The 23,046-nt window shown below is 38.1% G+C and overlaps 7 protein-coding genes across 8 annotated transcripts; 2 read left to right on the top strand and 5 right to left on the bottom strand.

Moving 5' to 3' along the window:
* Positions 1-112: 112 nt before the first annotated feature.
* On the bottom strand, positions 113-1,981 carry LOC17887941 (60S ribosomal protein L7a-1). The gene is made up of 6 exons (XM_023784683.1): positions 1,909-1,981; positions 1,559-1,600; positions 1,231-1,432; positions 693-991; positions 516-608; positions 113-418 (listed from the first exon to the last, which is right to left on the bottom strand). The coding sequence occupies exons 1-6, from the start codon at positions 1,909-1,911 to the stop codon at positions 287-289; spliced, it is 771 nt and encodes a 256-aa protein (XP_023640451.1). The 5' UTR covers positions 1,912-1,981; the 3' UTR covers positions 113-286.
* Positions 1,982-2,847: 866 nt separating this feature from the next.
* LOC17887961 (magnesium/proton exchanger) lies at positions 2,848-6,000 on the top strand. Of its 2 annotated transcripts, none has more exons than XM_023783626.1 (9): positions 2,848-2,959; positions 3,408-3,867; positions 3,961-4,136; positions 4,221-4,339; positions 4,431-4,597; positions 4,748-4,845; positions 4,963-5,179; positions 5,276-5,405; positions 5,474-6,000. In XM_023783626.1, the coding sequence occupies exons 2-9, from the start codon at positions 3,477-3,479 to the stop codon at positions 5,769-5,771; spliced, it is 1,596 nt and encodes a 531-aa protein (XP_023639394.1). In that variant the 5' UTR covers positions 2,848-2,959; positions 3,408-3,476; the 3' UTR covers positions 5,772-6,000. The 2 variants fall into 2 exon arrangements, with proteins under 2 accessions (XP_023639394.1, XP_006293968.1); XM_006293906.2 differs by having other exon boundaries at positions 4,730-4,845.
* Positions 6,001-6,194: 194 nt separating this feature from the next.
* LOC17890349 (blue-light photoreceptor PHR2) lies at positions 6,195-8,268 on the bottom strand. Its single transcript, XM_023783627.1, has 4 exons — positions 7,243-8,268; positions 6,732-6,973; positions 6,600-6,665; positions 6,195-6,513 (listed from the first exon to the last, which is right to left on the bottom strand). Exons 1-4 carry the CDS (start codon positions 8,200-8,202, stop codon positions 6,432-6,434), a joined length of 1,350 nt encoding a protein of 449 aa, XP_023639395.1. The 5' UTR covers positions 8,203-8,268; the 3' UTR covers positions 6,195-6,431.
* A 3,105-nt stretch (positions 8,269-11,373) lies between these two features.
* On the bottom strand, positions 11,374-13,009 carry LOC17889548 (U1 small nuclear ribonucleoprotein A). Its single transcript, XM_006294811.2, has 5 exons — positions 12,886-13,009; positions 12,619-12,791; positions 12,318-12,411; positions 11,964-12,058; positions 11,374-11,861 (listed from the first exon to the last, which is right to left on the bottom strand). Exons 1-5 carry the CDS (start codon positions 12,974-12,976, stop codon positions 11,571-11,573), a joined length of 744 nt encoding a protein of 247 aa, XP_006294873.1. The 5' UTR covers positions 12,977-13,009; the 3' UTR covers positions 11,374-11,570.
* A 2,535-nt stretch (positions 13,010-15,544) lies between these two features.
* LOC17889477 (RING-H2 finger protein ATL64) lies at positions 15,545-16,648 on the top strand. The gene has a single exon (XM_023785271.1). It carries the CDS (start codon positions 15,766-15,768, stop codon positions 16,435-16,437), a length of 672 nt encoding a protein of 223 aa, XP_023641039.1. The 5' UTR covers positions 15,545-15,765; the 3' UTR covers positions 16,438-16,648.
* Positions 16,649-16,677: 29 nt separating this feature from the next.
* Positions 16,678-19,552, bottom strand: LOC17890454 (probable pectinesterase/pectinesterase inhibitor 20). The gene is made up of 3 exons (XM_006293869.2): positions 18,975-19,552; positions 18,179-18,619; positions 16,678-17,538 (listed from the first exon to the last, which is right to left on the bottom strand). Exons 1-3 carry the CDS (start codon positions 19,519-19,521, stop codon positions 16,844-16,846), a joined length of 1,683 nt encoding a protein of 560 aa, XP_006293931.1. The 5' UTR covers positions 19,522-19,552; the 3' UTR covers positions 16,678-16,843.
* Positions 19,553-21,624: 2,072 nt separating this feature from the next.
* Positions 21,625-22,480, bottom strand: LOC17889409 (proline-rich protein 3). Its single transcript, XM_006295018.2, has 2 exons — positions 22,256-22,480; positions 21,625-22,159 (listed from the first exon to the last, which is right to left on the bottom strand). The coding sequence occupies exons 1-2, from the start codon at positions 22,425-22,427 to the stop codon at positions 21,789-21,791; spliced, it is 543 nt and encodes a 180-aa protein (XP_006295080.1). The 5' UTR covers positions 22,428-22,480; the 3' UTR covers positions 21,625-21,788.
* Positions 22,481-23,046: the final 566 nt, after the last annotated feature.

Raw genomic sequence — 23,046 nt, 5'->3', positions numbered from 1 at the left:
TCCAAACCTAAAGACAAAAAGAAATCACAAAGGCTGGCAAAATTGTGAGTTTAAGTACCTGTAACTCTCTTCCGACCATAATAATTTCACAATGACAAAAGTTTTGAAGTAGTTGAGAGGCCAAAAAAAGCATCTTGGAAAACTTTGAAACTGTCCGAAGAGAGTGCAAACATTGATAAAACAAGAGTTGAGCTACAAAAGAGTACTTCAAAGAAACTGCTAAACAAAAAGCTCTATTAAGTTGTTTCACGAATCCCAGCAAAACGACACACATGAATCAATCCTCTTAAGTCATCCTTTGTGCTGCCTCCTTTGCAAGCACCCTTTCCTTGGCCTTGGTCTTAGCCTGGGACTTGGATCCCATTATGCCTCCTCCCCATTTCTTCCTGTACTCCTCGTACTTGTCGTTGAAGTTAGCCTATACACAAAAACCCAAACCATGTTATATAATTCAAAAGAGTATGTTTCGCTGCAAAATTCACCATTTGTATTCTGTTGTCACAAGAAACTGTTACCTTGATAGCCTCAAGGATTTTGCTGAACTCTAGCTTGTCCTCGTTCTTGACAGTGGTCAGACACAGGCAAGCAGCAGTCTTTTGGTGAACAACCTGAAAGTAAGAGACGGAAGAGTAAAGATATAACTCTCCATGCAAACCAAAGAGACATCATTCCAAGATGGACACAACACATACCGCTCCAAGACGAGATTTCCCCTTGACAATGCAGTACGGGACTTCCATCTTCCTGCAAAGAGCAGGCAACCAGACAACCAACTCAATGGGGTCGACATCATGAGCGATGACAACAAGTTGCGCCTTGTTCTGCTCAATGAGGTAGGTCACATGGTTGAGGCCATATTTCACAACAATGGGCTTCTTAGACTCGGAAGTCTTTCCCTCAGCTTCAGCTTGAGCTTTCTTGAGAAGACGATCTTTCTTGGCAGCTTTGTCTTCTGGCCTGTACTTCAGAAGGACCTTGAAGAGGTTGGTGGCTGCAATCATTAATAATGAATATAGTCAGGCACTGAATTAAGAGACAGAAATACATAAACAAACCAAAGTCTTGTCATAAAGTTGCAGCAACAACGCATGATAAACCAGAAAATCTACAAAACTGGGAAATATATCGATAACAAGAAATAAACAGAGCAAATCGAAAACAATGTGTGGTGTTTGAAGAGTAAAGAGCAAAAACAAAAAAGAAAAGCCATTGAGAAGGGAATGGACATACCAAGATTCTTGTCAAGAGTCTTGGTGAATTGGTTAAGAGCTGGGGGGACCTTCAACCTCTGCTTAAGGATCCTCTTCTGCCTTTGAAGACGGATTGATTTAGGCCATTTGATGTACCGAGAGAGATCCTTCTTAGGAGGCAAAGCTCCACCAATACCGAATTGCTTCGGCCTCCTCTCAAATAGAGGATTAGTAACTTTCTCCTGGCAAAGATGAGAAATCATAACACAAATTTGAGCAAAACAGAAGATAAAAAAAAGAAGCCAAGAACCTCAAAAAAAAAAAAGAAGAGGATGATAGAAAAAAAAAAAAAAAAGGGGGTCATATACCGTCTTCTTCTTGGCAGCTACCTTAACTCCTCTCTTGGGGGCCTAAAACCAAAATCATGGCGTAATTAGTAATGACAAAAATGAACACCGGCGATGATAATAAGAAAAAGGCATTGCTCTATTAATATACGAAAATGCCTGAAAGCATTAAATAGATATCCAGTAGCTAAATCCAACAAAGCCTAAATCCTAAGGAGTCGAATGCAAGGGAAACACAGACTATGGTGCCATACGAAACAAAAGTTGTAAGTCGTAGATTCCAACAATGTAAACAAACAACTAAAAAAATACAGATCCAAAAATCAAACGAGCTCAAGAGAAGGTAGGAAACAAGCGACGGGAAAGGGTACCATTGTGTGTTGTTCCTCCAAATGGTTTCTTCTGCAAAAGGGACGGCTGAGTCGAAGAGAGAGTATCGCTTATACTAGGGTTTTGCCTTTTTATATACTACACGGGATTAGTGATAGGGCTTCTTCGTTTTTTTTTTTGCTCTGTATAAAACAAAATGAAATTACAAATATACCCTCTCTTCCTAACGGTTTTTCTAAACCACCGGTTCAGATCTTTTTTGGTTTGGTTGTTTAATTATGTTAGTCCCCAAAGACATCATTTTTTATCGTTCGGGTGCCGCAAGAATTTGTTTTTTACATCTATAATAAAAGATATTTCAACTCTTTGTATGGAATCATCTAAAAGTTTTGACTTCCTCCTAGTCAAAAAATCTGTGACGTATGGAATTTGTTATCAAATTTGTCTTTCACCATAAGAAGAGTTTAGTTTACATTTTACACGGATTACACGTGATATCGTAGATTGATTTGACGTCAATGTCACATACATTATCTAAATGCCCAAAACCAAGCAAAAAAAAAAAAAAAAGTATATATAGTTCAAATCAAACAGCGTGCGCGTCCCTTCATATATGTCATATTCTTGAGGAGTCTAATAAAGAACGCAAACAAATGACTCAAGTCAGGTTTATATATCTGCTAAAGTACTCAAAATCACTAAAATGTGAAGTTTTGAAATGTAACGCAAATGCTTACCTTGACTGTAACTTTGAAACGAAATAAAGCTAGGGGACTAAAACGAAAGATGTTTGCAAAGTCGGGTCTTGATATCAAAATTAAAGGTGAGATTAAATAAAAGTCCCTAGTTAGTCAACAAAAATCACCCAATCGGGTAAGGTCACGTGTCGGTCAATGTAAGATTGTTCGATACAATAATTGAAGAGTGTCATGCAGATTGCAGAGAGAGATTTAGAAGTGTGACTGTCTCGCTAATATAAATGGCTCACAAATCTCCAACGCATGACCGATTCCAATCAGCGCCTCTCCCCCTCCGTACCGTACAAGTATTTCTCCCCTGCTCGGTGAATGCCGTTCGCCGAGATATCCTCCGGTACGTGACTCCCTCCCGCATTGATCTATTTCTTCACGTGGTTCACTCTGTTTCCCATCAGATTCCTCCTTCGACATGCTCTCTTTTTTTTTTTTTTAATAATAGTTATTTTTTGCTGAGATTTGTTCGGCAAATTAGGGCTTTTACCGAACCCACATTGAAAATTTTAATCCTTTAAAAATAAAAAAAATTGTTGTTCCGTTGTTGATCTGGTTACCTCTGGATTTTTGATTTTTTTGTGGAACATGCAAATTGTTATTAGTGTTGGTTCTAGATCAGATTTCGGATACATGCCATTGGTTCCTCTGCAGTATTTAAGTTTGTGTTACGGGTTCTCTGGAAAGAAGTCTATATTGCATGTTCCCCTTTGTTTCGCCTTCTCCTGCTACTACTATTTGCTCGATCAGATTCTAAAGCGTTGTAAGCTTCTGTTTTTCTGGTTTGCTAGATTCTTTTCTCCACTGAGAACAAGCGAATTCAGTTGACTCTTCAGGAGGTGGGGTTTGAATAAGCTTCAATGGCCTCAATTCTTAATCAAACCCAAGAACTGCAAGAATCTTCTAAGGTTATTGGGCACGTAAGATGTGAAAACTACTTTATATTCCCCGGAGAAAATACTTTGTCCGATGGCTTGAGGGCTGTATTCTATTTTCTTGCTCTTGCCTACTGCTTCATCGGGTTGTCAGCTATCACTGCACGTTTTTTCAAGTCTATGGAGAATGTTGTGAAACATTCACGCAAAGTGGTTGCAATCGATCCCATTACTAAAGCTGAAGTCATCACATACAAGAAAGTTTGGAACTTTACTATTGCAGACATCAGTTTGCTGGCGTTTGGAACTAGCTTTCCTCAGATTTCTTTGGCTACCATCGATGCAATACGGAATCTCGGGGAGCGTTATGCTGGAGGTCTTGTTCTTGCTCTATGTTCTTCTTTCCAAATACCACTGTTTTAGCTTCAAAAATTCGTTATTTCTTATTTTATCATGTTATGTCATGTAGGTCTTGGTCCTGGAACACTTGTCGGCTCAGCTGCATTTGATCTTTTCCCCATCCACGCTGTCTGTGTCGTGGTGCCAAAAGCTGGAGAACTGAAAAAGATATCTGACTTAGGTGTTTGGCTAGTCGAGCTGGTGTGGTCTTTTTGGGCTTACATCTGGCTATACATAATCCTCGAGGTAACTGCAAATAGCGGTCTAAATAGATTGTGTTGAATATGCAGTCACGAGGTCTAATTCTCTGTTTCTTTTCACCTGTCACAGGTGTGGTCACCAAATGTAATTACACTTTTGGAGGCATTATTAACAGTTCTACAATACGCATTACTTCTAGTTCACGCGTATGCCCAAGACAAGCGATGGCCTTACTTGTCTTTACCAATGTGGGTTTCTTCTCCAGACAATAATATTAGTTTCTGCAAAATAGCTTTCTACTAAGGATTGAACATTGGTGCTTGTATTTGATAATTGCAGGTCGAGAGGCGACAGGCCAGAGGAGTGGGTTCCAGAAGAGATTGATACATCCAAAGATGAAAATGATGTTCATGATGCGTATTCAGATGCTGCTCAAGAAGCTGTTGAATCGGGAAACAGAAACATTGTTGATATCTTTTCTATTCATTCAGCTAACAATGATACAGGTACTGAGTATGTGTAGGTTTTCTTCCTATTGATATAAGATCAGTGTTTGCGTAATTTTCCATGTGTAACTCGTATAATCATCTATGGTATTGGTATAAATCAGATTTTCCCTGTAACGAACACTTTTGCAGGGATCACCTATCATACAGTGGCAGATGCTCCCCCCGATTCTGCTACTAAGAAGGGTGAGGCAAAGAATTCTACTGTTTTCGACATTTGGAAACATCAATTTGTGGATGCACTAACGGTAAATATCTTCACTGACCAAGTGTTTTTACATCCCTCTATATCCTATTTTGGTCTTTTGGATCATTATCAACACATTCTATTTGACTTGGATTTCTTCCGGTTCTTAATCAAACAGTTGGAGACATCAGAATCAAAGAAAGTGGATAGCATTTATCTTCGAATCGCAAAATCCTTTTGGCAATTACTCCTTTCCCCTTGGAAACTTCTTTTTGCATTTGTGCCTCCTTGCAACATTGCTCACGGTTGGGTCGCTTTCATCTGCTCTCTCCTCTTCATTAGCGGAGTAGCCTTTGTCGTCACAAGACTGACAGACCTTATAAGCTGTGTCACTGGTACACACACACGCACACACACATTGGTTTCATAAACTTGATTAAGAGATACAATATTTTAGCACTAGAACATTTGAATCTCTTCATATCTTGCAGGAATAAACCCATATGTGATAGCATTTACAGCACTCGCTAGTGGAACCTCATGGCCAGACTTAGTCGCAAGTAAAATCGCTGCAGAGCGACAACTAACTGCAGATTCAGCCATTGCAAACATCACCTGCAGGTAAAATCTTAGAACCCCTTTAAAGAAGCAAGAACTTTTCATGATCTTTTTGGTAATAATTCCTGCAGTAACTCGGTGAACATTTATGTGGGGATCGGAGTTCCGTGGCTGATAAACACAGTCTACAACTACTTTGCATACAAGGAGCCTTTATACATAGAAAACGCGAAAGGGCTAAGCTTCTCATTGCTGATATTCTTTGCGACATCAGTAGGATGTATCGTGGTGCTTGTGTTGAGAAGGTTGATCATAGGAGCTGAGCTTGGAGGTCCAAGGCTATGGGCTTGGCTGACTTCTGCTTATTTCATGATGCTTTGGGTCGTCTTCGTTGTTCTTTCTTCTTTGAAAGTTTCAGGCATCATATAGAAGAAGCAACAAAAGAAGGGAAAAAAACCCTTGAGTAGAAGAAAAAGCCTTACTATACATACACATGTCTCCGGTTTTGTTATTATTTATAAGGGGTTTTTATATACTTTATCAAACTTCAAAGGCAGATGGCTAAATATGTGTTACAAATATGAAGATATTGAAAATGATTTTGGAGGCTTCATCTTTAGTTAGGAGGTCGTAAATATATGGAGTTTCTCTTATTCTGCTGTTTTTGTATTATTCATTTGCGGTGGTGCCAATTTATATTCTTTTTCTAAGTCAATGAAGATGCAAACTTTCTCTAAAGTTCAAACAAAATACGTAAACTATTCATAGACACAACTACTTCAGTGTTCAGATATTTACAGTGATACATTATCAAGTCTTTTAACTGTTTGACCTCGTTATAACCGCAAAGGATGGTATCACAAATTCTATAGACTTTTTATGGAATGAGTGAGTATATGTAACGTTTAGAACAAAGGAATAACAACTTGATTGAGCCAACAAAAAAGGCTTTACTAATTCATTCTCCATACTCAGTCAGTCTCAAAGGAGAGCCGCTAAGTCTTGTCCCAGATAGCAAATAAATTCACGGATACAAAGAGTAGGGCAAAAACCAGATGGGATCTACTTTTCCAGTCACCTGAACTAAGTTTAAGCAAAGGCGCCGGTACAGGCTGTAGCCGGACCAGCCTCGACCTGCGTTTTCACTGAGCTGTATTTTTTGGTAATAAACCTGTTCCAAGGTTAAAACACATCAAAGAGAAATTCAGACAAATGACAAATTCTACTTGGGGACAAATAAAGAAAGCAAGAGCTCACCTAAAGAAATCCCTCCATAGCAACTCATACATTAACCAGTTGAGTCCGGTATCTCCCGGTCCGTTCCTGAGAAAATCATAGGTAATTAGAGACATATCCTTACCCTGAAGTGTTGTGTTTCTGAGACATTACCTTGGAGTTGTGGTGGTGGTGGATGCAGAGATTGTTTTCTTGAGCTCATCGAACATGGAACGAGGAGAGATGCTTCCCATGGCTAACCAAGGTGATATCTTGCAAGAGAAGTTTGCACCAAACACACTGTTGTTACCTCCTTTCTGGTTTCCCTTGCTCAACCGAGCCTGACACTCTGCTGCAAAGCTCTTTAACCTAGTCAACGCCTCTGTCTCTCCTCCAACCATTGTGGGCTTCCCTTCCTGGTAAGAAAAGGTGTAAGAGCAGCAGACCCGTATTGGAGCAAAAGAGAAGGGTTCATGACTCGATAATAGACCTTCAAAGAGCATTTAACACTCGATGGTATTTATCCATAAGAGTCTATCTCTCTCTTATAGAAGAATTGGAACCAATTGGCTAAAATTTCGAACCACTGAGAAATCCAACAAGTATTCCACCTAAGCTTTTTCTGAAGGCCTAAACCTGGGAGGGATAAAGCGAAGCAGAGATGAGAGATGAAGAAAACTCAAACCTGGCTCGTTCTAGCAGTGGGGCAAACGCCGAGATCCAAAAGAGAAGGAATGTCACCAAGCTCAACGTCTCCTCGAGAGGGCAAGCTTTTCAATTGATCAAGAGCAGCGATGGTCTTCCTAATCTCCAGTTTCTGGACTTTATCCTTGAAAGCTCCGTAGTTAGAGGGCAAGTCTTCGATGTTGAAGGGTAAATCATCCAAATGATAGAGAGTGCTTCCCCAGAAGAAGCTGACTTCAACGCCTTCCTCCTTGAGGGCCGTCTCAATCTTCCCTTCGGCTTTGACCTCGTCGTGAGAGACTTCCCTGTGAGCATAAACGGCGTCAGCTCCAATCTCCTTAGCCAATTCCAGCAAAACAGCTTCAGGTTTGCCGACACGGACGACGAGATTGGAGCCTCTGGCTTGGAGATTCTTGCGGAGCTCTGAAACAGACTCAATCAGAAACTGGGCACGGAAAGGGCCCGTTTTGTCGAAGCCGGAAGATGATTTCCCGTAATCTCTAGGGTCGAAGCAGTAAACGGGGAGAACGGAGACGCACTCGTCATTAGCGGAATTGAGACACTCGTTGTCGTGGACACGGAGGTCGTTGCGGAACCAGACGACAGCAGCACGGCGGAGAGCGGCGGCGGAGGAAGGATCGACGGGACGGCGAGGGACGATGGAGAGAGGGGATTGGAGAGGGTTAGCAGCGATGGTGGATTTGAAAGAGATGCTGGAAGGAGGAGGAGGAGAGACAGAAGAAAGAGAGAGATGAGTGAGGGAAGAGGCCTGCGTAGGGATCCTAACCTTGTTTGGATGATGAGAAAACAATCTGAGAAACTGAGTTGAGGTGGGGAAGAAGGTGATGAGAGAAAGAGACGCGATTGGTAGAGATGAAGGGATAATGGCGGCGACTGGGTTATGTTCTTCTGCGGATTTGGTTTCTTCGTTTAGCTTTTCTTCAACATTCTTCGAATCCATACTTTTTTTTTTTTTTTTGGGGGTTTCTCTGTGGGAAGAGAGAGGAGGAGTGAAGAAGAGAGTCTGAGGAGTGTTTCTCTCAAAGATGAATTTTGAGGGATGATAAGTTTTCTTTCTTCCCCCACACAATTTCTCTTTTTTTGTTTTTTTTCCATAAAACAATTTTAAAAAATAAACATGGACCTTGTTTATTTATTATGTTATGGGATTATTTTTTAAAATAAAACCATAACACCATATGACATAATCATATAGCTAGTAGTGTGTATATTTAATTACTCTTTTCGTCATTCTATTATAGTTTTGCACATTCTCATGCATTGAAATATTAATTTGTAGGTAATTCGAAACGAATAACGGTTCAAAAACAGTCTCGGGAATGAGAACTAGATGGAGATGAGGAGATCGATCGGTAGAGCTCGAGAGTTGTTGAAACCTTTTTAAGTTTCGTATGTAGGTAGACAACACCCTCCTAAAAGATGATGATGATTTAACATTTAAGAGAACAACTTCGAACCTCCAAGATATTGCAGAAAACGTTAGTTTATCCCTTATGCACCAATCAATCTTCAAAAGCTGGTAAAATCAATACAATGGGGTTTCCGCAAAACACCACGCCCACGCTCTTTACACGTCCAGATATATAATATGAGAATATAAAATTTCAATCAACCGTCGAACTCATATGATTATCGCACACACAAAGAATTGAGCTAGTCCTAGTTATGAACAACCAAAAACAAAAACTAGAGTTAGTACAAATATGTATCAGCAAGAGCAAGGTTTGAAGGATGATAACACCAATGGGTGAGGAGCTCATGTTGGAGAAGGGGAGTACGTGCAAAGCACATGAGGAGGGTTTCGTGTTTGTTGGTTTGCACGTGCCCTGCTTCTCCAACGTGGAGATTCTCACCCGCATTTCCCAAGTGAGCCTTTTGTAGTTTATATGAGAGCTTTGGTTATGGAAAAGGTTTGTATATATATAGCCCCAAAGATTGCATTGATGGATGGAAGACTCACACGCGCACATACTTATTTACATGTATAGTGAGTATGTGTTGGCGTGAGTGTGTTTTACGTAAGGCAATAGAAACATGCCATGCCATGCCATGATGGCATCTCGCGACTCACGCAAGAGAAGGGTGAAAGTTGAAAAGTGTGAGAGTGGAGAGAGCTAAATTAAAAGAAGCTAGGGCCAAACTATACCTTGTCTAATAACTGCCAAGTTCTCAAACCTTTTAATTCCATCAGTTTTTTTCTTGTTAAATGTGGGGGTGGCCGGGGATTTTAATATCCCCTAAATTTCACTAACTCTACATATATATATATATATATATAATCATAATCCTATCGATCTAGGTGTACCATATTTTGTGTTATTGCTAAAGATGAATCGTGAGAGAGGTCTAAGATACATTGCTTGTCATCAATCCCTAGCAGCTACTCTAGGGCATGTAAAAAATACAGTATATGTCCGTATTATTTGAATATTTCAGTAGGATTATAAATGAATTATGGCTATACCAAAATAAAATGAAGTTAGGGATATACTACCTACTCACAGTCCACACATAATCTATTAATTTTACCTAGCTTTTTCAGTTAATATTGAAACTCCTCAAATCCTAATATTGGTTTACACATACGTTTTATATCTGTAAATTGTATATATATATCACATAAATGAAAACTATATATCATGATGATAAATGCTGAAGCATAGCAGAACCATTTGAATTAATAACATATGTGTGTGTGTGTGTGTGACAGTGTGTGTGTGACTGTGAGAGATCGAGAAGGGTCAAAAAGGGGAAGGTAGGTCGTCAAAGACTGTTGGGGGCAAAAGAAGAGAGGAATAATGAAAGAGTGCACGTAGGGCTTTGCGTGTTGTCCTAACTTTCTCTAACATATAAAAACAAAGACATTCAAAATATGATGAGGTTTTGTAACTTGTAAAGGTCCCTAGCTTTGTTGATATCTTTCCACCCTCTCACATTAATTATGTGGTCTATGTATAATGTATAGTCCTCCTGATCAGGCCTCACATGCATGGAGATCGATAGGTAAATATGATCCCTAGCTAGTGGTCTTACTAGTTAAACTGTTGTAGTGATTGTAGAGTCTATCTAAGTGATCGATTAATGTTTAAGGTGATGGATGCATGATTCATTGGAAATAATTAAGTTATACTACTAGTACTAAATAAAGCTTCGCCCGATGATTAGAAAAAAAGAAGAAGAAGATGACAACTAATTAAGCTAGCGGTGTGTGTGTGTGTGTGACCGAGACCAAAGATGAATCAGCAACAAATCTTTTGTCTTGTAAAAAGAGGAGACAGAGTCAGACAATGAAGTCATCACCAAATCTATAAACACATTAATGCTTACGTGTCCGTATGACACTCGTGTTTCCCACTAAAGGGCTCACTCAATTACTGAACCATCGTCGATGTCTAATGAATGCTTTTGTTGTTTGATAACTTAAATGCATGGAGTGTCCAAATATATCAAAAGAGACTAAAGAGAGAGCTCACTCTCTCACTTAATTCTCTTGACGCACGAGTTTGAACCTTATCGTCGCCGACGTCAGCAGCAACAAAGAAAAAACAGCTACACAACAAAGACTTTTCTTTCACCAATCCAGCATCACATAATGATTGCTTCTTTTTTCTTGTTCTTCTTTAATTAGATGTCCAAGAATTTGTAAATAAAACACTACTACAATCCATCCATAGATCTTATTCGATATAACCACATCTATGAAGCTCTGATATCACAGACTAAAGATCTATATATATACATTCCATAGTTGACTTCCATAAATTTAAAATCAGATTATTGAGTTAAACCCTTTTTAAAAACGGGCAAGTGAAGCGGTACTTTTAGTTTAGGCATATACAACACTCATGTAAGAGAATGAAGTGATGAGTTTGGAGAGACAGTGGCTCTGGCAACAAGGAGATGGAAGACATTAAGTCTTGCGTCACCCACGAGACTAGAGAGCTTCAGGCAATCGTTTTCCCCATATCATGTCTCTATTCCTTTTAAGAACTAAAAGCACAGTTCAGAAGGTCGATACATTTCAGAGCAGAGATTATACTTGTCTCCTCTATCAGGATATAAAAGCTATGGAAAGAAAGAGGCTTGAGTGGAAGAAGGTGACGAAAGCATAGATAGACAACCACCGATCAAGATGCATATTGTTTAGATGAAGAAAAAAAGCTATTAAGTTAGACAATTGCAATATTCTAAGATATTCTACAACAAAACAGAAGAAAAATAAGCTTTTACTTCTTGCACAAACCATGGAAGAAGTAACATTGACAGATACAAAACATCTCACTGAAACCAGAGATCAAACGAACATATCTATTTCTTAGCATACGTGATGAGCATCTGGTTTTGCTGAATCTTGAAACCTTGAAGTGCCTGCATTGCGACTGTTGACTGCATCTCATCTGCAAACTCCACAAAGGCGATTCCCGGTTTGGCTTCAACCATCCTAACCTCCTTAAAACCTTGGTACTGGCAGAAGAGCATCTGAAGCACCATTGGAGTTGTCTCGTGAGGAAGGTTTTGGACAAAGAGGATGTTATTTGGGGGAGCAGGTGCCTCGGGAAGAATGGGTTTCACACCACCAGGGTATGGTACTTGCGAAAGCTGTGAAAAGAGTGGCAATAAGAACAGTGATTAGAATAGAGGAAAAGAATCAAGAGCAACTCCCAAAAGCACTAGAGTTAAGAAAATGTTGAGATAACTCACAGGTGGTGCAGTTCCATAGACACCTGGATATGCTGAGTTCATGGCCATGCCCATCTGTGTAGAATCATGGTGCTGGTCTTTCTTTTTCTTGCCTCCTGCAGTTCCAAATACGATTTCGTTTTTAGATGCAAAAAAATGCTGTTTATAGGTTGTGGAGAAGCAAAGATATCCCAAAGGCATGAATGATAGATACACAGACCAGGTTCTCTCACATAGCATGTGATTACTAGTGATCAATGCAAAAAGAGGGAATGAGAAAGAAACAGAGGAATAAATCTACAAGTACATTTGCATTGCAGCAATGGTGGTGCAAGCAAGCAATGAACAAAAAGAATAAATCTACAAGTATATCACCTTTCTCCTCCTGTCTTTTTCTCTTCTCGCGAGGGACAAATGTACCATCGGCCTTGGCAACCACATCTGATTTAGTTTTGGCATATTGAATTCTCTGAAGAGAAAATAATAGAGCAAAGTGATTGATAAGTAGTAATTCAACAGAACCTAGAAAGATAAGTAATTTCCACAGCACTAAATTCCTTGACACAAAACGTAAAATCAACTAATGACCGCGAACCAACTCAACTCGGGGCAAATAAGCTATAACCGTTGATAGATGAAGGCAAAGGCAAAAGGAGGGAAGAGGGAGAAAACATACCATGCGTTTATCGTAGAAGGGGAAGTCGTTCATTTTGGCAATAGCAGTGGAAGCAGAGTCGGCGTTGTCGAAGACTACCCAAGCTTGTCCTTTGTGCTTCAACGTCTTAAACGCCAACACCTCCAGTATCTTTCCGAACTGAGAGAACACTGCGTTCAGCGATTTCTTCAACTCTGCATATGAAGAAGAAGAAGAAGAAGATGATCTAATAAATATCTAAAAAATCAAATTCAACTCAAATCGGAGAACAAGGAATAGGAATCAGACCATCGAGCTTCACTTTTTCGTTGAGATTGTTGATGTAAATCGTCTGATTTGGAGAAACCTCAGACCCTTGATTAGCCTCCTGCATCTCCATCTCTCTCTCTCTCTCTCCCGTCGGGCCAATTTTGCGACAAGAAAGAATGAGCGAAAATGAATATAGAGGGATAGCAAGGAGCACCCAATACTCTGTCCCTATTAAGCCCATCTTCTAGCCCAATATTTCTTCATTATGGGCCTATTTTTATTCCACGTGGACCGGATCATATACTTTGCTATATTCCTAATATGGTCTATTTGAATTGGAATCATGGATCTTTGAACTAGATCTCTCTAATTTTGGACGTAATCAGTTATCAATCATTCGGCTTTTCTGAACTTCTATTTTCATTTTTCCTTCTTTCTTTTTTTTGGGCATTACCGGGTTTTGGATTACATGATTATTTTCTGTTTGGGGTAACTCTCTTCGTCAGTACTTTTAGTTGATCCAAAAGATCTTATCACCCTATGATTAGTTTATGTGTAGTGAAGAACGTTTGGCTTCTTTTCAGCTTTCTTATATATGCCTAAGCTTGTCTGAATATTGGCGTCACTGTCTTTCTTTCTCTCTCTCGTTGCTTTTATTAGTAAGCTGTTAAGTGTTATTGTTCATGTTTTTTTTTTTTCCCTTTTTAATCTTTTGGCTTCAACATGACGTGAAAGAAAACTAAGAAAGATGATCAAAATACTTAAAAAAAAAAAGGTGAGGAAAACAAGTAAAGGGGAAAAAGGCAGAGGAATGAGTTGGCCATGACTAGACCCGATGTGTAATAAGCTTGACTCACCGTTACATCATGTACTGATGTATCACTAGTAAATAGTAATTCATTCACTACGCCTTCTCACTTCTCAGGGGTTTATTTCATTCTTTCTTTACGCAGCCAGTTCATGCAAGAGAATCTCACAATTTTGAAAATAAATTATTCGAAAATACTACTCAATAAGACATTTATCTATAATACTATCTCTTATTTACTACATAATAGTGAGCGTAATTATTTATATTTTTGTATAATACTAGTTTTTGATATTTTGGTAGTTTTTAAACTTCTTTTTTTTTCTTTTGATAGTATTCTAAATTTGGCGAACGGCACATGGAAGTAGGAAGATATAACTTTATCCCCCAACTTGAGAAATGGTTTGACCATTGGACAAATCTTATCTTGTTCATAAATCATGTATAATATCATCATGTCTTCTAATGGTAATTGGTTAAACAAATAATCAAATAAAGTTATCCAACATGGGCAACCAATTGAATACCCATAGATTCGGTATTCGTCTGAGCAAACCCGCGATTATAAAAAACCAAAACTATTGTGTGTACACCACAATACTATTTTTTAAATAACATTTCACTTAACTTGGCCAATGTAATAGTATTAAACTAAACTAACTTTTGTACATTTTTAATAAATGTCTAATGTTGTTGAGCGTTGAAAAGCAAGAAAAGTGGGGAAAATAATAAAGAACTAGTAAAAGAGAAAGATAGAAGAGCATATATTTTGTGACCCTGGTTGTGATATGGGTGAAAGAATATTCGACTATATTATAGTTACATTTAGATATTATAAGATGACAAATATATCATTATGTAGTTTTGGGTGAAATCACAAGATCTCGTGCCAACGCTATTTTCCTAGTATGTTTTATAAAATCACAATATGCTTTATCATTATTTTCTTATCGAGGGAAGTAGTAGACCAATGTCATGTGATGTCGAAACAAGACAGTAAAAAAAAAAAAACGTGTAGAACATTAAGGTCGTTATGTCTATATTAGTAAAACAACGGACAAGAAAATTCCAACGGAAACCCAATTTACAATCCTCTTCACGACAAAACACTTATTAGGTTCTGATGTGTAAAACTGGTCTTAAAGCCATATTTTGAAAATGACTCAAAACAAAAAGAAAAGAAGCTAAGCTACAACGAAAATATTAAAATATAAAACAAAATATACAAACAAACAAAGAAAACAAGTGCTAGATCCATCAATCAAAGCAAAACAAAGTAAAAAGGATGGTCTAAGACTAAGACAGTACCCCTTAATGATTAACACGAATCCAGCACTTAGTTTTGAACTTAACTATGTTAGAGTTAATTTAGTTATGAATTATTAGTATCTATCTAATAGATCATTCTGCATGACTCATGCAAATACGTATTTCGTTATTATTGATTTTGCCATCGCCCATCGGCCATCCATATCGGAAAAAGGAAATATGAATATAGACTGTTTCTTTTCATTATACCACGAGACTTAGAAAAATCAAAGTTTTATATAGCATAATCAAAGTTCCAAGTGGGTTCAAGAAGTTGTGTCGAGTCAAGTTAGGGGATATCAAATAGACTGAGAAGTCAAGTCTCACAACTCAAGTGGGTTCAATAACTTGTATATTTTTAGGGCATATAAACTCTATGATTTTTTTTATCAAAAAAAAAAAAAAACTGTATGATTAATGGAGATCTTATAGTGGCCAACACTTTACTGTTTCGAAACCAAAAGTACTTTTTAATTTTTTTATATCAAAATACTTATTACAAATATATGTACATGAGACAACATCAAAATTAATTTCAAATTGTAATAGTAACTTTTAAACATTTGCTATAAATAATAAGGACTTGACTTGTTTACAATATATACTTTTATGATATAAAGACTAACTAAAACCCATACTAGCTACTAAACTTGCGCATATCGTAACATAATAAACGAAACCTGGAACTAATCTCTTCCTCTTTCTGTCTCTCTAGTCTCTACATACACAGTGGTTGTAATAATATATATATATATATATCTGAGCAGATCTCATCAGTCTCTTAATTTCTCTCACCGGAAACTATGGGAGTTGGCGGAGAAGAAAGCACAAAGCCTATTTGGGGTAGCGTGAGCCACGGCGTCGCGCCTTCTTCACACTACGCTCTCAACGGCAAAATCATGCTCTCCTCCGCTATCGTCCTCTTCTTCGCCGTTATTATGATCCTCTGTTTCCACACCTACGCCCGGTGGCTATTCCTTCGCCAGAACCGTCGCATTCGCCGCCGTATTCGTGCTCACCTCCGCACTCTCTCCGCCTCCCCCCGTGACCAAGCTCTCGACCCGGAGGTTCTCGAAAAGATCCCGATCTTCGTTTACGCCTCCAAGACTCAACAACCACCAGTAGAGTCAGAGAAGGAGGAGGAGTGCTCCGTGTGCTTATCGGAGTTCGAGGAAGGAGAAGAAGGCCGTCTTCTCCCTAAATGTGGCCACTCTTTTCACGTCGGCTGCATCGACACTTGGTTCCGCTCCAGCTCCACTTGCCCGCTTTGCAGAGCTCCGGTTCAAACCGGTTCTTCTTTCTCTCCGTTGAGGTTTCCGATGGAGGCTTGCGAGAGAGAACCCATTGATCTCGTCGGTGTCACGGTGGAGCTTCCCAGACCATTTGAATCTCATTCCTCCATTCCGGTTCTACCCAACCCAAACCGATCCAAATTCCCGGTTTTGTCTTTCAAAAGATATTTTATTCCCGGGTAAAAGTAATTAACTCATCATCTGTTGTTTCAAAAAGAAATTAACACGTGGCACTTATCAGTACACGTGGCCGTTAAGTAAATCCTGCAGATCTCATCTACAATGTATTTATCACAGCGAGATCGTTTTGATGATCGCAGGACCAGAATTGCTTATTATACTATTATGTTTATTTTGTTATTAATCAGTTTGGTAACCACTTTGAATTTGATTACCCGTTCATTATTAGTATAACATTTTGGAAGGAAACGATCAGGCACCACTAAAATAAAACATTTTGATGTTTTTAAATAATAATAAAAAAAAACAACACATGAATGATTAAATAATGATACTAGATATAACTAATTAACATAGATCCATATATTGTCACATGATAAATATATATATAGTTACGTGTAAGGTTAGTTTACGCGATCAGTCCACCCACGAAAGGCACTCCGGTTTGGCCGATCCAGCCCTCACCAACAAGGAAATTTGTGACCGTGAAGTTGGAAGCATCAGTAGCGTTGATGACGTGATAACCTGGCCAAGTGACTCGGTTTGTGGTGTTAGAACCGGGTCCGCTATTATTGTATTCCGCATAGTAAAGTGTGCTCAATGCGAAATCGCCGGTCCATGCATTCCAACCACTCGGCTCAAGAAAACCGTCTATGTAAGTTTGCATTACCACAGTTCTCGAATATTCCTTCCACGGCCGACCAAGATAAGTCTTCACTGTGTAGTTGCTCGTTGCCAAATCATCCGCTGGTCTTATGGTACAGCCATGGATTGCCGTTCCAGTGTTTTGGTTCGGATCGGTACGGCCTTGAGCCGTGACTTCGTTTGATTGCCCTTTGCGAGGTTGACGTGGATACAAATTACAGTTCTGTAATACCACTGCAGCATTACCGAATATGAAATCCACCGTACCGTATACATCACATTCACGATAAAACTGTCTCAGAGAATGTGTGTATAAGGTGTCTTGATAGGCTTCAAAACTACAACTATAGAAAACTGACAAGTCTCCACCACTCCTCAATGCGACGGCTTGGCCCTTGGTCGGTCCTGCCGTATTGCGTATTGTCATGTTCACGCCAATAAAATTGGGACCTGATAGAACTGCCATTCGTGAACAGATTATGTTGAGTTAGTTAATTACAATTCAATAACATATACAAATAAATTCGTTTGAGGTGGTTATGATAAAGAAAATTATAAAATTTGGAAATTCTATGTATATAAACTTGATAGGGAGAAGTATTAATTATAGTTTATTGGACTATGGTTAATCAGGTTGGTTGAGGACACGACGAATTGACGTGGAGTCAAGACTTTCGGTGGACCATCCGACCAAGTCGCCATCCATTGCATGGGAAAGTGACGAAAGTCTATATACTAAAAACTAACAATTATTGGACTTACAATTTTTTTTAAAATGTAATATTTTGCTAGTAACAATTAGTGTTCCTTGAACAAAGATATGTTTAATTATCCTTGAACAATAGTTACATCGCACTTGCACGAAGAAGCCATGTTTTGTCATTTGTGCACAAGTCTTCATATTTTTCTAATAATTTTTTTAATCGTGTGGACGAAACTCGAATGCTAATTTATATATTCATCCAATTTAAACCGCATTTTTATTTTTCTACTTTGTGCACATAAAACATCTTTTTTATATATATTTATATATATTTAAAATGTATATATTCAAATATTATTAAATTAGATTTGTGGGATTCAGTAAAAGAAAACTTACTAAATGTGGCGGAATTGAAAGTGGTCCATCCATCAACGACGCTACGGTTACCGGTGATAACCGTTTGGTTAATGCCGTCACCGATCATCATCACATACCTCTTGTTCTTGGGAACGTCCACGTATTCCTCGTACAATCCCGCCGTTACGTAGATCAAGAAGTAACCGTTACTACCGTCGGTTTTGTTTGGCGCGGCTGCGATTGCCTCGTTTATGGTCGTGAAGTTTCCCGTCCCGTTCTGGATCACCGTCACAATGTCGCTCACCTGAACGGAGTCTGCCTCAGCTTGGAGAAGCTTTCTCCTAGTCACGGTGTTGTAAACGGCACGTGCCCTTTCCGTCATCTTTAACGGTAGTCTACCGTTACGGAAACCAAAAAACTTTTTGAAGCTGGCTTGTGGTTGCCACTTGGGTCTCGATCTTTGCCTTCTTGGCACCCAACCTACAGAGTCATTTACGATTCTGTGATTTCATATTTTAGTTTAACACACACAGAAATATATATGAATTCAAACGATATTTTGATTAATAACATGTAATACGCATGTTTGAACCGAGTTATAACACATGGACACTCTAGCACAAACAAACCATTACGTTATATATATATATATATAGTCAAAGAATTTGTCTTTAACAAAACATTCTTCATGATGAAAGCAAGAATTGTAGAAAATGAATAGCGAATTAAATGAAGATTTCGTGCCACATGCATATAGACGATTACGTGTATATTTAAATGATAATAGATGGAGATTACGTGCATATATATATGTTTAATAATATTATGTTAATACCTTTGGAGAAAAGGGCAAGAGACACCCCATAGAGTTTTGTATCGTTGAAAAGATCACCAGAGAGACCATTATCCGATGCCGTTGATTTAAGTCCTTCAAGACAAGTCTGTTCGTTGGTGATGGCGGCACTCAGAAGTGTATGAACATCCTCGGCCCTAGACAGCGACAGCGTTTTGGCGGAATCGGCGGTCTGTGAGCTACTAAGGAGGAAGTCCATAGTCAGGCTGGCTAGGAACTTGCAGTCTTCGAGAGCCCCCACGGTGGCTTTAGCGGCCACTTTGCCTTTCCGGCTTAGTTGATTGTCGATCAGCGTAATGAAACGACGGGCCCGTGAGAGGGACCGTCGAAGAGAGAAACGGCCGTAGGAGTATATATCCCCGGGCTGGTTTGGAAGAACCGATCTACAGTATGATGGATCCGGCGCGAATCGACACACATTTGACGGTGAAGTGGCATTTCCGGTGGCCGGTATTTCGGCGGAGAGAAAAAGAGATGGTAGTAAGGAGAGGCAGGCAATGGTAAACAAGAACATGAGTTTTTGAGACATCTTTTGGGTTTTGCTTTCTTTGTTGAGCTTAATCGTGTTTTGGTTGTGGATATTTTTGTTGATTGTGTTGGCCCTGGATTATATATAGGGGTTTTGAGAAACGTTGAATTTGAATACATACAAGTTCAAGTCAATAATAATGTGTGTGTACATATTAACATATATATATATATAATTGTGGCGGTGTAAAAAATATCAACATATATATATATATACCATAATGTTATGATATTCACACGTATATAGACTGCAGATCTGTCTCTCACACAAATATTAGATAAATAATCACCGTAATTAATTAAGGAGTAACTCCATTCATAAGAATGATAAATGGGTGTTCAAGTTGAAGGTTAATTGAATTGTTTTTTTTTTTTGGGTTAATGATGGTATTTTAGAGAATGCCCCTTAATTATACCTGAAAAGTCAAATTTGACAAACTTATGTTACCGCAATTTGGATTTGCATAATTAGAGCGAAGTTTTCGTAAATTAAAATAGTCAACTAACGTTAGGCAATACAAGAAAAATTTCGATTATATATATAACATGTTGGTAAAACAGCACATTGCACATCAATAAAAGTCAAGATCTTGACAATATTAACTTTGATTGACTATGGACCTCATTGCAAATAAAATTCGTTTTAAAACTGTATACAAGGAAGGTTCCATGAGAAAGATGAATAATATATACATTTAGAATATCTGTATACTTGGGAAGAAAAAATGTTATAATTTTTTGAGGTTTTGATTTTACTTCGATTGCCATTGTTCAAACGAAATGCATATATATATACAATGAAGAGTTGCGCTGGTCTTATCATATATTCTTGTTAAAATAAAAAAAAAGAAACGTATATTGTATTATTTTATAAATTAAGTTGTAACGTATCCAATTATTGTTGATCAATATATATGTTAATCTTGCTGCATATTGAATCGGCTGGGTATGATAATTTTGTTTTTAAGTTAGAGGACAGCCATGAGATACGTATTTTAGATATGTTTTGTATACATAGTGACACTTGAAATCGAATCAGTTTCTATAGAATGTTCATAGATTATATATATCTTGTTTGTTTTTTGTCGACAGATATATACTAATATCTTACTTAATTCACTATCTACAGACACATGTATTCGTTATACAATATAAATTTAAAATCCATTGACAGACTATAACTCGTAATTAATTATTTAATTGAAGTTCACCACTTTAATGTCCCAAAAGAAAGTAAAAAAAAAAATATTGAACTTCACCGAACACATGTAACCGAGGGTTTGTTTGTATTTACAACTGATTAATAAAAACATATAAATAAATAAATAAATGTTATGTATCATATAAGGTTGATTGAGTACGTGGGAGATTATATATCGGAAAGAATAACCCTAATAAACATAAATACTAGTCGGAAACTCGGAATGATAATCAATGTAGCAGTAGCATATGCTGAAATGATATTTCAAGATCACTTTTATCCATAATGAGGTGAGGTCGTGCGTTGATTTCTAATTAAACATACCGTTTCAGTTCTTAAGTTCGGTGCTGCTAAAGCGATAAAGAAAGAGTGTCCTGGAAACGGCAACGTTTGACTTGATATGTATGGAAATACAACGCGTGAAGAAATAATTTACATGCAATGCCAAAGGACTTTGGACCGTTTGCGTAATAAAACTCCTGCAAAATTTACACACACATCACTTTTCGTATAGTCAAAGCTTGTTTACGTACGAGAATTTAATTTGTTTTAACTGTATTATACATACATATTTTTTAATCTTACAATTTGTTTTCGTTTTTATTGTAATTTAATACTACTATTTGCTTATCCAAATTAAAGCCACTAGCACTAGTTGTTCCAATTACGCGGATAAAGCATGTGCCTTCTTCGTGTAATTTAGTTATTGCCTGTTTAACGCAAGTTCTCGACTTGTGTTGTTTATTAATTATTTGACTTTCAGTTTCGTCTTCCTCTCCCTTTTTTTTTCCCCACCAAATTTACAAGTAATTTATATATTGTATTCCATGCACAAACGTTTTCAGTAAATCTTGGCATGTATGAGTTGTGCAATCGCCAAAAGTATATCAAGAAGCGTAGGAGGAACAACAAAAAAAACATGTATATATAGAGATACGTTTAACACCCAGATGAAACCAAACCATGACGAGGCATGTTATATAATAAGTCGCGGGCTCATCATCACCTATTATTACGTTACGTTACGTACGGCCCATATGGGGCATTTTAGACAACAAAAATTGAATTTAGTAGCCGTTGGGGATAGACTTGTCCTGATCAGTCTCCTGGGGCGAGAAAACGAAAGGGCCAACGGTGAAGAGCTTCATCTTAAGCTTGTTTTCTACGAGACGATACTTTTGGAGAATGGCTCCGCTGATTCCACGGTTGATCTCCGTCGGAAAAGAACACGTGTCCGATGGAGAAAGCTCGAGAAACGCCCTGCACTCTTTGATCCTCATTACCTTGTTCTTAGAGTTAAAATAATCCTTCACTTCCGACGAAGAAAGCGTCGCCAGGAAATAACCCTTGGCATCCGTCGCTTGGCTAAGCACCGTCACATCCTCTCCTTCGTAACCGTATTCATCAGCTCTCTCACATGTCACCCTCGCCACTGCACCTGTATACGCCCATTATTTCATTTAATCAATATTTATCCCTATTGATGATTATATAATATATATCAGAGGCATACTTAATTCACCGTAACTATTACCTTGGAGAGGAGTAAGCTTAGATCCTTGTTTGCAGTAGATGAGACCTTGAACTCCGATCATCGAGGAAAGCAGTTCTCCATCCTCGGTGACTGTGGTTACTCCGGCAGCGAACAGAGACGAGAGAAGCAGCATGTAGGCAATTACGAAGGCCAACGAAAAAGTTTGTGCCATTTTGTACTATACACAGTATTATAGACAAGTAAATAGATATGTGTATAAACGTGTTTTCTTGATGAATGAAATCTATACTGTGAGAGTTACGTACGCTATATAGGGTTTTAGCGATAAGGTTAATAAATAAAAAAAACTAAAATTACAGTACTATATCTCATGATGATATGAGAATAAGGGATATGACTTGAGCGCACGTTTTGTCTCATGATCCTTATCCTTCCATTATTATGCATCCAAATATCCAATAGTGTTTCCTTTAATTTGATGCATATAAAATAGAAGACGTGCAGCCACTTTTTATTTTATTTTATTTTAAAATACTGATATTAACGAGTACGTATAATAGTATGAGAATACGTATTTTTAGTTTCAGTTTTGTCCGACAACAACACAAACAACAAAGCGATTGACCTTCTTGCTTCTTTAATTTATCTTAATCTACTGATTAATGGTAACATTGGTATTTATGTATTTGAGATTCGACGTTAAATAAAATTAGTGAAAGGCATGATTTCGTTTATTACGGTACTCGGTACTTACATTTTTAAAAAAATAACCATCAGGTCCATCACCGGCATCACACGGTTAGTCGTCTACTAATTACAATAGACGACGA

This window comes from Capsella rubella, unplaced genomic scaffold (genome assembly GCF_000375325.1).
Source record: "Capsella rubella cultivar Monte Gargano unplaced genomic scaffold, Caprub1_0 scaffold_4, whole genome shotgun sequence".
In the NCBI taxonomy this organism is placed as follows: Eukaryota; Viridiplantae; Streptophyta; class Magnoliopsida; order Brassicales; family Brassicaceae; genus Capsella; species Capsella rubella.
This window is presented reverse-complemented; position numbering and strand designations above follow the sequence as displayed.

Bases quoted from the DNA above. Each gene is read 5' to 3' on its own strand.
- LOC17889548 (XM_006294811.2), bottom strand. From the start codon at position 12,976: ATGGAGATGCAGGAGGCTAATCAAGGGTCTGAGGTTTCTCCAAATCAG. The intron at 12,059-12,317 runs GTGATATACTTG...TTGGAACTGCAG, and splicing joins AAAAAGACAGGAGGAGAAAG to GAGGCAAGAAAAAGAAAGAC. The intron at 11,862-11,963 runs GTGAGTTATCTC...CTCTTTTCACAG, and splicing joins TCTATGGAACTGCACCACCT to CTTTCGCAAGTACCATACCC.
- LOC17889477 (XM_023785271.1), top strand. From the start codon at position 15,766: ATGGGAGTTGGCGGAGAAGAAAGCACAAAGCCTATTTGGGGTAGCGTG.
- LOC17887941 (XM_023784683.1), bottom strand. The intron at 1,433-1,558 runs GTATATGACCCC...CATCTTTGCCAG, and splicing joins TAGCTGCCAAGAAGAAGACG to GAGAAAGTTACTAATCCTCT. The intron at 609-692 runs GTATGTGTTGTG...TCTTACTTTCAG, and splicing joins GGAAATCTCGTCTTGGAGCG to GTTGTTCACCAAAAGACTGC.
- LOC17890454 (XM_006293869.2), bottom strand. From the start codon at position 19,521: ATGTCTCAAAAACTCATGTTCTTGTTTACCATTGCCTGCCTCTCCTTA. The intron at 18,620-18,974 runs GTATTAACATAA...ATGACTCTGTAG, and splicing joins TCTTGCCCTTTTCTCCAAAG to GTTGGGTGCCAAGAAGGCAA. The intron at 17,539-18,178 runs GTAAGTTTTCTT...CACGAATGGCAG, and splicing joins TTTCAATTCCGCCACATTTA to TTCTATCAGGTCCCAATTTT.
- LOC17890349 (XM_023783627.1), bottom strand. From the start codon at position 8,202: ATGGATTCGAAGAATGTTGAAGAAAAGCTAAACGAAGAAACCAAATCC. The intron at 6,666-6,731 runs GTAATGTCTCAG...TGATTTTCTCAG, and splicing joins ACCACCACCACAACTCCAAG to GAACGGACCGGGAGATACCG. The intron at 6,514-6,599 runs GTGAGCTCTTGC...ACCTTGGAACAG, and splicing joins CTATGGAGGGATTTCTTTAG to GTTTATTACCAAAAAATACA.
- LOC17889409 (XM_006295018.2), bottom strand. From the start codon at position 22,427: ATGGCACAAACTTTTTCGTTGGCCTTCGTAATTGCCTACATGCTGCTT. The intron at 22,160-22,255 runs GTAATAGTTACG...GGGCGTATACAG, and splicing joins TAAGCTTACTCCTCTCCAAG to GTGCAGTGGCGAGGGTGACA.
- LOC17887961 (XM_006293906.2), top strand. From the start codon at position 3,477: ATGGCCTCAATTCTTAATCAAACCCAAGAACTGCAAGAATCTTCTAAG. The intron at 3,868-3,960 runs GTCTTGTTCTTG...TATGTCATGTAG, and splicing joins CGGGGAGCGTTATGCTGGAG to GTCTTGGTCCTGGAACACTT. The intron at 4,846-4,962 runs GTAAATATCTTC...TTAATCAAACAG, and splicing joins AATTTGTGGATGCACTAACG to TTGGAGACATCAGAATCAAA.